This window comes from Limanda limanda, chromosome 5, assembly GCF_963576545.1.
Source record: "Limanda limanda chromosome 5, fLimLim1.1, whole genome shotgun sequence".
Classification (NCBI taxonomy): Eukaryota; Metazoa; Chordata; class Actinopteri; order Pleuronectiformes; family Pleuronectidae; genus Limanda; species Limanda limanda.
In genome coordinates, this window is record NC_083640.1 from 21,952,463 (window position 1) to 21,969,995 (window position 17,533).

General features: G+C 39.9%; 1 protein-coding gene across 1 annotated transcript; it reads left to right on the forward strand.

The window, feature by feature from the left end:
- The first annotated feature begins 4,986 nt into the window (after positions 1–4,986).
- Positions 4,987–17,318, forward strand: LOC133002160 (protein shortage in chiasmata 1 ortholog). The gene is made up of 27 exons (XM_061071922.1): positions 4,987–5,076; positions 5,425–5,551; positions 6,131–6,221; positions 6,354–6,538; positions 6,625–6,787; positions 6,922–7,027; positions 7,232–7,373; positions 7,453–7,563; positions 7,729–7,858; positions 8,118–8,212; positions 8,499–8,744; positions 9,196–9,708; positions 10,091–10,282; positions 10,493–10,687; positions 10,797–10,889; positions 11,396–11,577; positions 11,867–11,939; positions 12,045–12,114; positions 12,696–12,871; positions 12,963–13,068; positions 13,411–13,522; positions 14,121–14,242; positions 14,350–14,437; positions 14,809–14,940; positions 15,571–15,720; positions 16,066–16,807; positions 17,233–17,318. Exons 1-27 carry the CDS (start codon positions 4,987–4,989, stop codon positions 17,316–17,318), a joined length of 4,518 nt encoding a protein of 1,505 aa, XP_060927905.1.
- The last annotated feature ends 215 nt before the right edge of the window (positions 17,319–17,533 follow it).

The window sequence follows — 17,533 nt, forward strand, 5'->3', positions numbered from 1 at the left end:
ACATCTCACAGTCAAAACTAGTATGAGGACTTTAGTCCTTTTTATGTCTAACTAAAGATTTTAAGGTCAAGAATGAGCAACTGCATCTTATTTAAAGGAATAGTTTGTCATTTTAGGAAATATGCCTTTTAGCCTTCTTGCCAAGAGTTAGATGAAAAAGTTAATATTATGTTCACTGCTTTGAGACCACAGGAAGCAGGTCTTCAGCATAAAACAGCAATACAGCCTGCAAAAAAGGGGAAACAGCTAAGATATGTCCAGTGGTAAACCAATCTGCCAACCAGCACCTTTAAAGGTTTTATCTTAATTCAGAAAAAAATCCATATCCATATTTAGTGATCTTGTTAGGGAAGTGAATCTGAGTATTTCCCAAAAATGACAAGCTATTTCTTTTTACCTTTAGTACTAACAGGAGAATTCTGGAAAGTTACAATAATAATAGTTAATATTATTATTTGAAAATTGTCAGTACTGTAAAGAAATGTTTCTAGAAAATATCTTTCTTGCAACAGTATCGACTGTATTTGTTTGACTGTAAGAAATATCATCATTCAGAATCAGAATCAGGTTTATTGGCCAAGTAAGTTTGCACAAACAGGGAATTTGACTCGGTAAAGTGGTGTACAGTGTCAATAAACCAAAGTGTTAAAAAATAAGTGTCATTTCAGAAATCAGGTTATAGCACAGACAGAAACCTTGACTGATACTCGTGGAACAAGCTGGAAGGAGGAACAAAGAAAAACATGAATTTTCCTCAGAGGGCAGAAACTACAAAACTCACAGTATCAAGTGACGAGTACACAAGTTTTTTGTGTTTCAATGTCTTTCTGTGAGAGGCCGGACCAGAGGGGTGGCTCTAAATTATTTCTCTCCGCCTACTGGATTTGTTCCATCTCGTCTACCACAGCTGTTGGTGCATCTTCTTCTTCTTCTTCCTCTTCGTTGGTTCTTCTGACACAGACTCAATATGTTTAACAACACATATTAGATTTATTGACGTGTGTAAACAGTGAATAACAAGATGAGCAACCAGGTCCTCTTCAGGCCATAAAGGCCATTGTTCTGTCATTCTGAGTCTCTGTAATGCAAGACCAGGTCAGATACACACACACAGACAGACACAATGAGCGCACAGATAAATGACAAAAGTTAAAAGCTGTGTCAGAGGTTTATGTTCTCGACCTGAGATTTGGGTCAAATATTTTTTAAGGATTTGATCAAATCACAATAAACACAAGACCTTAAAGACTTCAAAACAATCCTGCTGTGAGATGTGTTAACAGCTTATATACACTTATTACACACTATGTAATATAGATATTAAAGACATTAAAGATTAACCAACAAAATGTATTAATGTTTAAATGCACTGACTCTAAAATTGAGATCCTCTTCATCTGATAGACAACTAATAAGAGAGTTGGTCTAAATCTCAAGATGCAAATAATATTCAGGTGTGGAGTAAATCTATTCAATGATTGTACTGGTACGGATATAAATACTTCTATATAAAAACATGTTTAACTTTGATCATAGAGGAATAAGTGGCAGAAAATACATCATGTGAAATGTGGAAACTGTAAACTACCAGCTTTGTTAACAATAACAACAGATTTTGACTTCCTCATGCAAACTACTTAAGTTTTCATCACGTAAAGTCCCAAGAAACGTGGTAGTAGAAACCTGCCACATTAAATTTTCAATAACTTGAAAATGAGGTGGTTACCAAAGTGATAAAGATTACTTTAGGTTCTCACACACACACACACACACACACACACACACACACACACACACACACACACACACACACACACACACACACACACACACACACACACACACACACACACTCACACGCTGTCCAGTCAAATGTATTTGTATCGTTGTATAAGTCTGGACAGCAGTTATCACCTACATGAGAAACTACACTGCTCAAAAAAATTAAAGAAACACTTTGAAAACACATCAGATCTCATTGTGAAAAAAAATGATGTTGGATATTGATACTGATATGAACAGTTTAATGTCTTAGGAACAAAAGGATGCCACATCTTTGATGGAAATAAAAGTTTTCAGCCTACAGAGGGCTCAATTTTATAGACACCCCGAAAATCATAGTAAAAAAGTGATGTGGCAGGCTTGTCCATTTTGCCAAAATTCAATTTCTGCAACTCAAAATACTTCTCAATATCTTGTGTGGCCCCCACGTGCTTGTATGCATGCTTGACAACGTCGCGGCATGCTCCTAATGAGACAACGGATGGTGTCTTGTGGGATGTCCTCCCAGATCTGTCTAAGGGCATCAGTGAGCTCCTGTAAAGTCTGAGGAGCAACCTGGCGGCGTCTGATGGACCGAAACATAATGTCCCAGAGGTGTTCTATCGGTTTAGGTTAGGTGATCGTGAGGGCCATTCAATTGCATCAATTTCTTCATCCTCCAGGTACTGCCTGCATACCCTTGCCACATGAGGCCGGGCATTATCGTGCATCAGGAGGTACCCAGGACCTACTGCACCAGCGTAGGGTCTGACCATGGGTTCAAGGATTTCATCCCGATACCTAATGGCAGTAAGACTGCCGTTCTCTAGCCTGTAGAGGTCTGTGCGTCCCTCCATGGATATGCCTCCCTAGACCATCACTGACCCACCACCAAACCGGTCATGCTGAACGATGTTGCAGGCAGCATAGCGTTCTCTTTGGCTTCTCCAGACCCTTTCACGTCCATCACAGGTGCACAGGGTCAACCTGCTCTCATCTGTGAAAAGCACAGGGCACCAGTGGCAGACATGCCAATTCTGGTGTTCTATAGCAAATATCAATCGAGCTCCACAGTGCTGGGCAGTGAGCACAGGGCACACTACAGGACGTCGCGCCCTGAGGCCACCCTCATGAAGTCTGTTTCTGACTGTTTGGGCAGAGACATTCACATCAGTGGCCTGCTGGAGGTCATTCTGTATGGCTCGGGCAGTGCTCAACCTGTTCCTCCTTGCACAAAGCAGCAGATATCGGTCCTGCTGATGGGTTGAGGACCTTCTACGGCCCTGTCCAGCTCTCCTAGAGTAACTGCCTGTCTCCTGGAATCTCCTCCATGTTCTGGAGATTATGCTGGGAGACACATCAAATCTCCTTGCAACGGCACGCATGGATGTGCCATCCTGGAGGAGTTGGACAATCTGTGCAACTTCTGTAGGGTTAAGAAATCGCCTCATGCTCCCAGTAGAGATAATGACTCCAGCTAAAGCCAACACTAATGGAAAACCAGTCGAAGTGATCAAGAGGGAGAAACTTGAAATGGCCTCCACATGCAAAACCAGTCCTATTTTGGGGGTAGTCTCATTGTTGCCCCTCTAGTGCACCTGTTGTTAATTCCATCAACACCAATGCAGCTGAAACTGATTAACAACCCCCTCTGCTACTTAACTGACCAGATAATTATCAAAAAAGTGCAATTGAATTCATGCCATACCCTGATAAAAAAGTGCTCCTTTAATTTTTTTGAGCAGTGTAGTAAAACTCAAATAGGGATCTTTCTCACTAACTTTTAGAAGTCGGTCCCATGACACAGGATTCACCAGCACACACAGTAGACAGCAGTCAGACTGTGTCACAACACAACTCTCACCACTTGTTGTGTGATTTAGTCATTTAAAACTCTACTGTCTGATACCAAAATATTATCCAATGTGTAGGATTTGATAACCTGAACAGAAACAGATGGACTTGCATATGTTATCTGCACAGATCCACTGAAACAATATGAAAATAGTGACTCTGAGGAAATGCAGGAACACAATACTGACCTGTGGAAAGCTGAAAGATCAACCATCATGAGAAGTCTTTATTGCAAAGGACACACATTTTTTTCCTGCTCTCTTTTTGTCTCTTATTGTCTGTCTTGCTTGATTGAGTTTATATATAAGACAAAAACAGATGTTTTATTTTCACCTCCACACTGCCTCCCTCTGGCTGAACTTTGAAATAGAAACGACACAAATGATCTGATGTTGAACTCCATCAGAGAATGTTTCATTTATTGCACCGTGACCGTCATAAATGGCCAAATGCTTATATTTGCCATAAACCTATCGATAATGAAATCTACAAAGATCTACAGAGAAAACCCCAATGAAATCGCACACTCAGTAAAAACCTGCTAAATAATAAAGCACATGACATTTTATAAAACTTCTTCATCAATTTGACATTATTGAAGTCTTCTACTCGTCAGTGGTGATATACCTTCACAAAGCATTGAACTACAGTCAGCTTCAGCACTTTTTTGCGTTCCCTGGAAACATTTGCTTTGCTGTTTTTTTCTATTTACGTGTGTGCGCGTGTGTGTGTGTGAGAGAGAGAGAGAGAGAGAGAGAGAGAGAGAGAGAGAGAGAGAGAGAGAGAGAGACTCAAATGTACAAAGAGAATGCTGTTTTATCCCAAGTAGACGATCTTTGATATATATCCCACTCTGTTAGAAAAAGCAGGTTCGTCCCGGATCATCCTCACTAGACGATCTTTGACACGAAACCCCTCTGTTAGAAGAAGCGGGTTCGTCCCATGGTCCATCCTCAATAGACGATCTTTGGCATGAACCCACTCTGTTCAAAAAGCGCGTCAGAGCAACGCATCACCATGTAAGTTCAACGTGACTTTATATTCAATTTATAGAACTTACGGGGTCCAAACTTTAAAGTCTAAGTTTTGTTGGGTTGAAGTTGTAGTTAAATGACATTGTTTCGACTCCGGAGAAAAAGAAAGCAAACTAGCCGCATAGCATACTGAGAGGAGAGCTAGCTAACCAAGCTAACAGAAAAAAGCTTGTGATATTCATTTTGTGTATTTAAACACACGTATTCTATGAACTAAGTTAAATATACATGTTAAGCGTGACAGCAGACGTTAAAGTAACAGGTCTGGTTAAAGCTGTAGTTCAGATAGCGATGAGAAAACAGGAAATTATAAATTAATGTTTACTAAAATATGCTAATGTCACGCTACAGGTGTGAACATGGCGGCTGTTTACCTCCTCACATCTTCTCCACTGTCAGATATAAAGCTGTGGACTATGTGTTTGAGGTGAGTCTCATCATTTTACCACTGGAATATCTTGTTAATTTACAGTATTGGGTTTTATTAATTAATTAATGTTAAAGCTTTCCTGGAATAAGGTGATAAAACGTCTTGCACCACTTATAATTGTGAAATCTGTGAAAAATCTAAATCATTAATGATGTTATATCAATACAGTCAACAAATGGACCAGCAGAATCTCCTGTGTTTCCATTCATTTAGCATTTCTGTGTTTATTTCCAAATACAACTTAGTATCAACCTCATACTGTCCAGACTGTTTGTAAATTATGTATTGTAAGACTTCTCTGAGTGTTAAAAAAGGTGCCATGAAGTATTATAATTATTATTTCAGACGACCACCAGTTTGAAAGTCATGATGAACTTGCTGGCCCTGCCGGCGCCTTACCTGCCCGACACCCACCAGTACCCTCACAGTGGCAAACTGCCTGAAGTCACCTACAGGACACCGTGGATCAGAGGTGACAGAGTGGCCCCTTGTGTCTTAAACTGTTGGTGTTTCAAGTTTTATTTGTCATATGCAAGTTAACACAGGGTCGACAGGAGAATGAAAGGTGTCGGACGAGGAGAAACCGGTCAGCTCAGCAGGGAAATAGTCAAATTACAATAAAAGCAAGATCCAAAGAGCTTACTACAAAAAAGTCAAATACAATACAATTCAAAACTAAAACTATATACATTCAAAGGTGCAGTGTGACATTACAAATTAAGTAACAACTTTAACTGTGTGTATATTTGCACTGTTTGTGTATCAGTTGTTTCACATTTTTCCAAAAGAAAGTGCAAACAGGCAGTACAACAGATAAGCAAAGGATTGTTAGTCTTAAGTTGACTGCAGGTTTAGGAGCCTGGTTTCCTTCTGGTTGAATATCATATTATTACAGTTTCGACTTAGACAGTCACGGCTCCCTGACTTCAAAGATAACACATTACACACAGAAATAACTGGAGGCCTACTTGCTGCATTTAATACATTTATGTTAAGAGTGATTGTCAACAATAGGGTTTGTTTTTATGTTGTGTTCTGATGCACCTGACAGGAAAGGTGATCTCCACCTGCAAACTCTTTGTCAGTGGTTCCGTGCTTGACGACCTGGGAAGAACAAAACAACCTATGAATTTTACAGAGAGGTGATGTAACCTCCTCACTCTGCAACATGTTGCCCCTCCAGGATGTTATTATATCATCATTTAAATATTAATTACATTTTTTGATGTCACAGGTGGATGATATTGATTTTGAATGTTTTTGTCACATTCCAGATTTAATGTGACTCTAAATGAGGCGAACAAAGATGTGGAGAAGATACCCAGCTCTAATCCTGACTCACCTGAAGCTGAGGATGAGGCTGTCTGCAATTTTAAAGAGTCACAGTTCAATGGTGCATGTCACGAAATGTTTTTCAAGTTGACAACTGACCAGATGAAACCTACAAATCAGAACAAAGGTAACTCAACAGTCGTAAGAATGACTGCTCTGACTCTGACATTGATTATTGTTTCCCACTAAAAAACATGTTTACATCTGCCAAAGATCTCCTCCTGCCTGAAGAGCTCATTGCTGTTGACTACCTGCCACAATTTAAGAGTGAATTACCCACATTGAAAACCAAACTGTCCAGACTGAGGACGCTTCCCGTGGCCGACCCTCTGCTGAGCTCAGCGGGAGACACCATCTCTGAGGACACAATATTCAGGTGAAAACATGTATAGTTCAGAGTGGTTGTTCCATATGGGATCCTGCCCACTATTGCCTATAAAAGTTACATTATTGGCTCTGATTCATGTAGTAGCTGTAATATTAAAATGTATTGGATTACAACCTTTCCAGGAGATGTGCGTCTTATGAAAAAGCTCCTGGTTCGTGTGCCAGTGACGCTCACATGTGTGCAAACATACATGAGGACTTTGCCAAAGAATTGCTCATGAAGGAAGAGGTAATTTAAATGAAGAGGATAAGTGCTTTATTATTTTGTTTTGGCTATAAAAAGAATATGAGCTCTATGGAATTGTTTTTTTTAAACTAATTTTTAACATATTTTTAGAGAAATTTGTACATAAATGGAGATAATTCCAGTTCTCACTTTTACTTGCCACTGTTTGCATTAAATAAATACATTTCTTCTGTTTTTCCTCCACAGTCTCTGCTCCTACCGGTTGTTGTGGACACTTATAAATTGACCACAGAATACTACGACTCCTTTTCAAGCATTTGTGGTCTTTTAGATGTTGCTCCTGAACTATTGGATGAGCAACTTCCAGTCCTCGATATGCTTCATCAAGGTGAAGACAAGATAAGGAGGTTTCAGATTAAATACATAGCAGTTTTAAAAAAAAAAGGATTTTGGTTCATATTCTTCATTTTCCCTTTCAGATGCAACATTGTCAGTGGATAAATTCCAGTGCGACTCACCAGAGGAGCTTAAACAAGAAGGGAAGAGGAATGAAGGCCTGATGGACTCAGATCTCATAGGTACAAGTTACAGAGAACACACACAATAAGTGTAAACTGTTAGATGTACTAATCCTACTGTAAGTGTGTCTGTCTTACTGAGTACTTTCTGTTTTAGAAGTGACAACATGCTTGTTTGTAAACGTGGTTTCCTTGAACCCCTGCTTACATTTAATGTTTCTATAGAAAGTATGATGCTTCCAACTGAATTGGAGCTGGACGTGTCTCTGACACTGTCTCCGAAGACCAGTCACATCCGTCTGTGTCCGTCCACTTCTGAACTCGAGAAGGAAGAGTTGTCACCGCTCTGCAGCCGGTGAGTGACGATACCAGATCAAGCTGAGGTTAAACTGCATCAGTTACCAATATGTGGTCACATTTATTTTTCACACAATGACTGGATACAAAACTGAAGTGAGATCACAGTAATATCAGACAATATAATGATAATAGATTAATACAGAGCTGAAATAAAAACACAATTCAAAGATATCGGTAAAAATATATACAGTAATGTAAGAAAGAATACTGATAGTGCACAGTGTTGTAAACTGTTCAGTAACTCTGATGTTTAGGTCTTTAGTGTCAGTGAGAGCTCACACCGAGATGGAGAAGGCTCTTTGGAAAGCAGAGAAGCATCCAACCTTTGTGGTGGGATTTTTGTTGACAGGTAATTACAAGGTCTAGTGTTTGAGTATTTAACAGATAGGATAACGGGTAAGACAAATGATGATGATGACTGATAATGGCTAAAGGACTAAAAGTTAGGATATCCCTGTACATAATAAAAATCAAATACACATTTGCATCTTTTTTAGCTTATTTTTCATGATAATCCTATTTAGTTTACTCTACTTTCTTACTTGTATGAATATTTATGTATATTTATCAGACCTACACTGTAAATAAATCTATACAGTGTTTGTAGAAATCAAATCTGTTGTGTTTTATTACAGAGCCTGAAACACCTGAACCAGCTTTGGGCTTCCAGCCGCTATCTGAGGCTGTAAAAGTCCTTAAATTAGAGAAGCAAAGCTTTGTCACTGCTGCTGCTGAACTGAGGTCACAGATGAGCAAAGGAACCTCACAGGTGTATTTGTGCAGCAACTGTGAGGTCACTGAGAGCCTGAGGTCCGAGCTTCCCTCCACCAGAGACGAGAAGATGGAAGACTTTAAAAAGGTGTCACCCGACCATGAGCTGTGTGAGTAGAGATGTTTTTGTCATTGAATCAGTTTTATTTAGCAGTGAATGTGTTTGTTGTCAAAAATGTGGGCATTTAATTAGAGGGTGAAGAGGCTTTTAATGAAAAAATAATCATTTAGTTAAATGTCCCGCCACCATTGTACATTTTGTTTTGTCATTTTAATTAAGGATAGTAAATTGAATATATTTGCATTTTGGACTCATGTTGAGACAAAAGAAGACGGCTGTAGTGAACTGTGATGAACATTTAAATAATTACTGACTTATTCTAAGCATCTATACTAAGCATATTAATAAATATTGAAAATAATTGTTAGTACTGTTTATGTTGTGAATCGCTTCAAAATATTATTTTTTCTTTAAGAGCTTTAACATGTGAGATTATTGCAGCAGATGATTTATTTACACATCTGTGTCCTTTCTCTAATCTCCACTGGTTTCAGTCACAGTTCGAACCTTCCTGAAGAGTCCTGCAAACAAAACTCAGTCACCTCACACGAAGAAACAGGAAACGTCTCCCCATACTGAAGCTGCCACAGATGATTTTCCTCTGCAACAACAAAACCATGCTGACACATCTCAGAACAAACTCCTTATGCACAATGTCAACATGAACAACAAGGAAGTAAAACCTGCAACACTTACACTTTCAAAATTGGCCGCTGTCTCAAACACCAAGGAGGAAATTTCCAATGTCAGGTTCTTTGAAGTCGCTGCCCTGTCTTCTGCTCGTAAGAACAACAGAGACACAGGCGGATATGACTGTGAGACCGAGCAGAGTTTCCAAACTCCTGAGCAGACTCTGTTCTCACCACCGATTATCAGAGACAACCACAGACATCAGCAGGTTACCAGACGTCCTCCAGAGAAGGAACTTGACCCTCTCTCTACCTTCATGGCACTCAGATCCCAGCAGATGGCGCCAGTTACTGCAGCGCCTCAGAGCTCAGCCAGTTCTCCAGGTACTCGCTGCTGCTGTTGTGGAAATGTGTTAATGTGGTTATGACTGAAAAGATAATGCTTTTTTCAGTTGTTCCTGTAAAGATTGGAGATTATTTTCATCACACCTTTTATAGTCCTGCAACCATAGTTTTGATTTTGGCCTTTTTGGCCTCTAGAGAATGATCCAGTTTCCTTCCTTTAAAATTTTGTAAGCTTTTCATTAATTTATTATTTTTGGGGCAAAATAGCAATATGTATATATAAAGCAGGATTAGATTTTTTTGTTTGGAAAACTAAATGGTTGTTTTAAAATGGGTTCAGGGGACTTGCTGATAGCAAATGGATAAACTGAGAAATTAATCTGTATACGTATGTGATCTTGTCGTGTTCCCCTTTTCTCAGCACCAGAGGTGGACCGGGTAACTCCACCGTCTGAGCCGCATACTCCGTATATGAGCGGTTCTGTGTCAGGAAATGTTACCAGAGAGCAGGAAGCTGCTGGTCAATGGAAAGGTCAAGTCATCAGTCATCCTGTCAGCCAGTCCGACCCTCAGGTGGCTCAGGAGAGCAGAGTGATACAGGTTCAAGCTACAGGTACAAGACCTTTACAACAACCCGAGTTGAAATATACTATAAACAGTAGACTGTTTATTTTTTTGTTTCCAATTGAAAACTTTTACTGAGCTAACTTTCACACAATTTCTTCATTACTGTAGTAAATTTTCAGTGTTGTAGTTATGGTGGATCAGATGTCTCAGAGGGCTTTGTTTTATTTTGAACCTCTGTCCTCCTGTTCCCTCGCAGACAGCCAGCAGCGGGCATACTCTGAGCTGCTGACCATCGCTCAGCCCTGTTTGAACTCTGCCAGAGAGCTGGGGCTCAACTTCCTGGTGTGGGGAGACTTCAGCTGCCTGGCCCCTGACCGAACACATTTCCTCCTCAAACAGCAGGAGAGGGTGCTCTGCAGAAAGCATGCACAGAGCACAGAGCTGATCAGAGGTGGGAAATTGAATATAATTTATATTTTTGTTATAAAAAATATGTTGTTTGTTTTGGGTTTTAAACTGTACATCCCCTCTCAAGCATGTTTCCACTGTGTTCCGTTCAGATCAGGAGCTACTCTTCAGCAAGGTGGCTCTGATTCATGTGCTGGTGTCGTTCAAGGAGCTGCTGCTGAAGTGCGACCTCAGTACTGGATTGGGTCAGTTTGTGCTGCTATCATTCCTCTAGTGTGACTTCAAAGCTCCTAAATACTTGGTTTAGAATCTTAATTCTTTCTCTGCCATCATTTCCTCAAAAAGAGAAGAGTTTGTCGATCAAAACTCAGCAAAATCTGCTTTAGAAGGACCGTTTTGAAATTTAATTTAAATAATGCTCAACTCTGCTGGTCTTGAAAATAAGTTAAGCCAAAATGCCTTACAAGGTGTTATGGTATTAGCAGCAGCAGTAAGGAAAAAAATATCCTCTCATTATGGGAAAATGTGAATTTCAGCAAAAATGTTAATGAACAAAAATTGATAAATTACTTTTTAATGGTTAATGCACTTATCCATTGTATTTGGACAAGGTTGTGTAAAATATATATTATATTGAGCTACAGAAAAAGTCATAAAGATAAAATATTTGAGCGATCAGGTCTTAAATTTGACTTGGTGAACAGTATAAACCATACTGTGATATTTAAAGCCTTCTCCTTATTTTCGACAGCGTACCTGACTCAGGCAGCTGAGACATGTTCGGAGCAGATTCTGCAGCAGCTGGTGAAGAGGATGCACATCATCTTCTTCCTCAGTCACAAGAACCAGGAGCCTAACCTCAAAGTGCAGGAGCTGCAGCAGCTGCTGGTTGAATGGCTGCACAGCAGGAGAGGACACAACAACGTAGACAAAGTCAGTTCTCAAGAGATACTGCTTCATTTTTCATAGTAAATTGTACTAATTGTGTCATGTATTGTATTTTATTTACTGAAATGTGTAAATGTTGATTTGTAAACTGTAGACTCAGTTAATCAAGAACACAAAGTCAGATAAATAGATAAAATGCACTTGACTTATATTGTTCCACAGTGACACACTTTCCATCCAGCAAATCCAAACTTTAATTTACTTGTGTTTGTTACACACACATTAAGTTTTTATTTGTACAACCCTTGATATGACCCTGGTTTTCTGTCTGTAGATTCTTGTCATATTATCAGTCGACTCTGACGACAGCAGATCCACGATCATCAACAGCTTGAGCCAAGTGGCCGGTGAGCATCTCTCAACCTCCTTCAGCCGTTAAATTATATGAACTAAACCACTGGCATCACCCCCTTTAGCTACATTTTCTGTGTTCATGCTTTTTTATTTCACAGGTACAGCTGTAACGTCAGTTTGTCCTAAGGAGAACAAAACCAAACTGATTGGTGCCAGCGTGGTCAGCAGGTAATCAGGAACAGCAGCATGACGATCAATTATTCGTCAATTCATTTGATTAGTTAATAAGCAGATACAGAGGAAAATCTAATAATACTAATAATAAGAAGAAGAACATTCATATAAATCACAGAGACAATATTTGTTCTCCAGCAACAACACATAAACAAAGACTAGGTTGAGGAACAATTAGCTAAATATATCAGATGACAAATAATAAATGGCTGAATAAGGATAAGGATCCACCCCTGTTGATTTGGTAAATGTTCATACCAGCTCTCGGACCAGCGTTGGTGCTGGTTAGGTTCAGAGTCTAGATTCTAAATGGTTGAATGATCATAATTGAATTCCATATCCGGGCACTTCTTTAGGTGCTGATCAGTTTCTTTGTGGCAGTGATTGTTTATTTTATCTTATGAATATTATGTCAAACCCCAAATCTGAGACTAGGCTGTGGCTCTCATCTCATTATATAAAAGTAACACTGAAGTAACTGTTGCTTGTTTTCACAGAGTTGAAGGAAATATTTTCAAGCTGCTGAGCAGTGTTGAACAAAGTGTTGTTTTAACACTCCCATCCTGTTTGACCAGTGTGTGTGACAGTGTGTGTGTAGTGGTGTATGAGCAGCATATAGGCCCCGACTTCCCCTGGAACAGTTTCTGTCTGGTGGTGGAGTTCGACCATCCAGGTCAGTCTCCATGGTCCACAGTCTGCAGAGGGAGGAGCATCAGTCACCTCTCTTTCAACACCAGCATCTCTGACTCTGGTCTGTTGCCACCAAATACATATTATTCACTCATTAATCATGATTAACGAACTACTTAGTTCTAAATATTGGTTTGTGTTTGTTCTCAAAGAGAAGGGGAAAGACCCCTGGTGCCTGGAAGACAACGTTCCTTATGTTGTGTTGGTGACTGAGGAGTTTCTTAACCGTCCACTGCTGCTGCAGACGCTAGAGTCAAAGTAAATTCTCCCGTTCATCCAATCAAGTCTAATAACATCATATCCAGCTTAGTAAGAGTGGTTGTGTGGATTTCAGATTTAGACCTAAGACATCACCTCACTAGGAATGAGGAAGTCTGAACTGAAGTTCCAAGATTCTCAACATCACTGGTCTTAAACCATTGAAGTTGTGAGGTTCTGCCTTAATGTCCTCACATTCATGGTTTCGGGCAAAAAGGTGTCCACACAATCACAGCAAGACATGTTGTTAATTAGATTCTTCATTATGTTAATAAGACAAACATAATTTTTCATTGCAGTTCAACATGGTGAGATACGTCTGTGTTGTGGTTTGATGTACAGGTTCAATATAACTGTGTTGGAGAGGAGTCACTGTCCATCCCTGCAGATGCTCGGAGGGACTCATCACTATGCTGTGATCACAGTGGATGAAAGTACAGCCATTATTATTCAGGTACCAGGGGACAGAGGAACCTGCTGCTTCTCTCACATGACACTTAGCTGTAACAATGCTGGATTAACTCTTGTGTTTTCATCGCCTGCTACTGAGCTTCTTGAGCATTCCATGGAGATGCTAAAAATAAAATATCTGTGTTCTGGCAGCGACAACTTACCGTAAACTCTCAGATCCAATTCCACAGCTCTGATTCATCGGCACTCCACATGAAGTCGTTCACTTCACCATCGTCTCTGAACAATTCTCAATCTAAAGCTGTAAAATTTAGCACATCCTCATTTTTCACATTAAAGGAATTTCAGCCTTCACTTGAGGCGATTAGTGTGAAGAAATAAATCAAGAAGTTTGTTGACAGTAGCTTCAAAAACAAATGATTTGAATGACTTTGTCTGAAAAGTTTTTATTTTAATTTTCTTCAGAATGATTTAGTACATTATACAAACTTTACCATGCAAATGTTTCTTTTTTTTATTAACCTAGCATGGGTTTGGGCCAGGTAAGGTTTGAATATCTGCTTTTATATAAAAATTAATTAACATTTAAAAAAATGTAGTTCTATTTCAGCAATTGTAGTTGTGTGTTTGCATGTGTGTAGGATCAGGATGAACTGGATCAGGAACAAGCCAGTGAGGGACTGGTGATGAGACTGACTGCTCTCTGTCTTCAGTATAACTGCTGCTGGGTGATCCTGCACTGCCCGGACATCCAGGGAGGAGGGTCAGACTGCACACACACACACGCACACACACGCACACACACACTCTCATGAATATTCATGTCATACAGAGACACTCCATTACTGCCTGTGGTCTGTGTGATGACAGATTTTCCAGCGAAGCCTTCAGCAACTTGTTGTTGGTTTATTCGTCTCTGGTGCTGTTTGGAACAAAGTCCAAGGACCTAGATGTCAAGGTAGGACAAGTTCAATTCAAAGTTAACTCTTGAAGTGTAGATAAAAGACCATCAACTCTTATTGGCCACATTGGTATTTTACCTTTCCTGTAGCTGTGTTGAGAGGGGGGTCACTTACATCTATTGTTATCTCTCTCTAAGTTTGAGCTATTTTTAATTCCTTTTCCTATTATGAATCATTTTAATGTTGGTTTTTTATCGTTAATTTTAATCTCCAAATGAGCAAGTAACTGAAGTTATCAAATAAATGCAGTGGTTATACTTGCTTCTGTTTTGTAGTGGAGTAAAGGGTGGTAGGAAGTAATGGTGCAGTGTACAAAGTTACTTTGAACACTGATGGAAAGCGGTTAGTTTCTAACCCTGTGTTCCAGGTGCTGATAGTGTCCGAGGTTTGTGAAATGGCCAAGTGGATCAGTCAGATCTGCTTCCACAGCCTGATGTCCAGTGACAGGGATCCTCTCAGCTTCCTGAACAGAGACTGGTTGACTGTGATCCCTTCACAGGTGAGAACAGCATCACCAAATCAAACCCTCACTGGGAAAACCATGGGAGAAAGTTTCTGGAAGCCGAGCTACAGCTGTGTACATTTTTAGTTTTTCATCTACGTCGGATTTCAGATATTGTTTTTGTTATCTTGTTGAAGAGGAGTTTGCTGAATTTTTGAGTTATTTGTTATACAGATCTTATATAGATGTTTTCCATCAATCTTGAGAAAGTCGTGCATTTATTTCTCCCCATGTGGAAACTGTAGCTCTCTATGTAAAAAGAATGACATCAAGTCCATTTAGTTCAATTCCCATTTCTCCCTGAATACAGAATTAAATTATCTGTCTCTAATCTCCTAAACTTTTCTGAACAAGTGTGCAAACTTTCACACTTTCAGCTGTAAAATCTCTTCTCCGTGTTCTTAAGTTGAGATGTTCAACTAAAGGAATTTGTTTCTGTCCCGGCACCTGAACTGTGTAATTAGTCAGTAATTTTATGAAAATGTTTACCTTTTTCAACATGTTTTATTATATTTTTTATCATTTTTGTGTCATGTATCTGGTTTAACATTTTACAGCTTTTCTTCTTGCCATGAGTCTGAGTTTGCTGCTTTGAGTGGCTTTAATATTTCTTTCATTTCTCGACAGGGGGAAAAGTGTCTGTTGCAGTTCCCATGTGTTAACCCTCTGGTGAGTCAGCTGATGCTGAGGAGAGCTCCATCCCTACAGTGGCTCCTGGGGGCCTCTCTGCCTCAGCTCAGTGAGCTCCTCCCTGAGGTGCCACATAAAGTCCTCAAGGTGATTCAGAAAACACCACCTCATTCAAATATGCTCAAAATAAATTGTATGTTTAGTCTTCGATGCAGTTCTCTTATGGGTAGAGAATATTTTATCTTAGTACGTTTGAAATTGAATTCATTTTTAAAATGTCTAAGTAATTAAAAATAGTCAAACAACCTTACAGAAATTACATGTTTCAATCTACAGCTGATCTGTCACAGGCAGAACAAAGTCTGTGCATGAAGAGTTCTTTGTTGAGTTTTTTAAAAATGTTCTCCTGATGAATTCCTTAATTTTTTTTTTTTCAGGGCAAACTAAATATTCTCTGTGGCAGCTCATTTTCTTTTCTCTTCTGGATGTTAGCTTTTCAGTGACACCACCTCCCTGTTCACACTGACCACGGACCCGAACCTCCTTGAGTCTCAGGCAGTCGTCACTGAGACTAACCAGCAACCCCCCACACCCCCTGGTCCAGAGGCGTTCTGCAGCCAAACCACCACCAGCTTCCTGTTTGGAGCTGAAAGTGCAGAGACCAGCTTCTGTGAACGAGACCCAGACCCGACGGTGCAGGATGAAAGCACCGATTTCACATTCGACCTGAGTTGTTCCTTCGGCAGCACAGATGTTCACCTGGAGAGCAGCTGGACAGGCAGGGAGCGGCGGAGAGAGGAGGGGACGTTTTCTGGATTAAAAAGCCGAGCCGGAGCAGTGGGGAGGGTTGTGAGGAGAGTAAACGACCAGTGGACACGTGGGCCTCCACCGAACCACAGCGGCTTCACCAACTACCTCCACACTGCTGACGACAGTCCTCTCAAACTGGACTCCACGTTCAGATACAGCCCACAGCAACCACCTGACGTCAGCACTCAAATATCTGCATACTCTACAGTCTGCAGCGACTTCCAGCATCCTAACAACCTTCACAACACCTGCAGTCTGAGCCCCCCCACTGCAGGGGTCACACCGTGGGGAAGAGGTGAAAGCAACGACGACTACGTCTCCAGCATCGGAGGGATGACAGCAACTTCACCTCAGTACGGCTCCCGATGCTTGATTGGACGAGAGAGGAAGAGGAGTGGAGAGGCTGCCGGTTTGGCTGGAACAGGTGAAGATTCAAGTGCAAGCAAAAGTTGGGCAAAGACTTTGTTGATTTTCTTCAAAGTGATAATAAATAATTAAATAAAACCCCTACAGCAAAAACTAATCATGATGTACAAGAATCATGTGATTTAAACTGAATCTCCTGCTCCAAAGAGATGAGTAATTAGGACTGTGATTATCTTTTCAATGAGTAATCTGTACTAATTGATTTTCAGGGAACAACACATTAATTTACAAATACTTATATATTTATATATTTAATATCTAAGAAGAAAAGGCTGCACAAAGGTTAGAAAAAGATAGAAGATTTTGTATAAACAGAGGAACAAGCAATTAGAAATAAAGGCCTAAGCCAATGTTTGAGAATTTGTTTGTTTCCGAATCTTTTTATTTTAACAGATTAAAAATATTTCCTTGTGTGTTTTGCAGTGTTGACTCCACTGAAGAAGGGAAGGCTGAGCTACGAGAGGGTTCCCGGCAGGAGTGACGGTCAGACCAGGCTGAAGTTATTTTAAATATAAATGATTTGGTTACAGTTCTGTTAAATTCAAGCTGTTCGTTGCATTTTAGCTTCCAAGTTTTAATTCAGAGGAAATTACACTTTAAATAGACTGCATAGAGTTTTCAGTGCAAACTAGTTTTTGCATCAAATATCTACATTTTAAAACCAGCACTGTTTTTTTTCAAAATGTTAAAATACTAATATATTAAACACTCTACGTTTTTACAT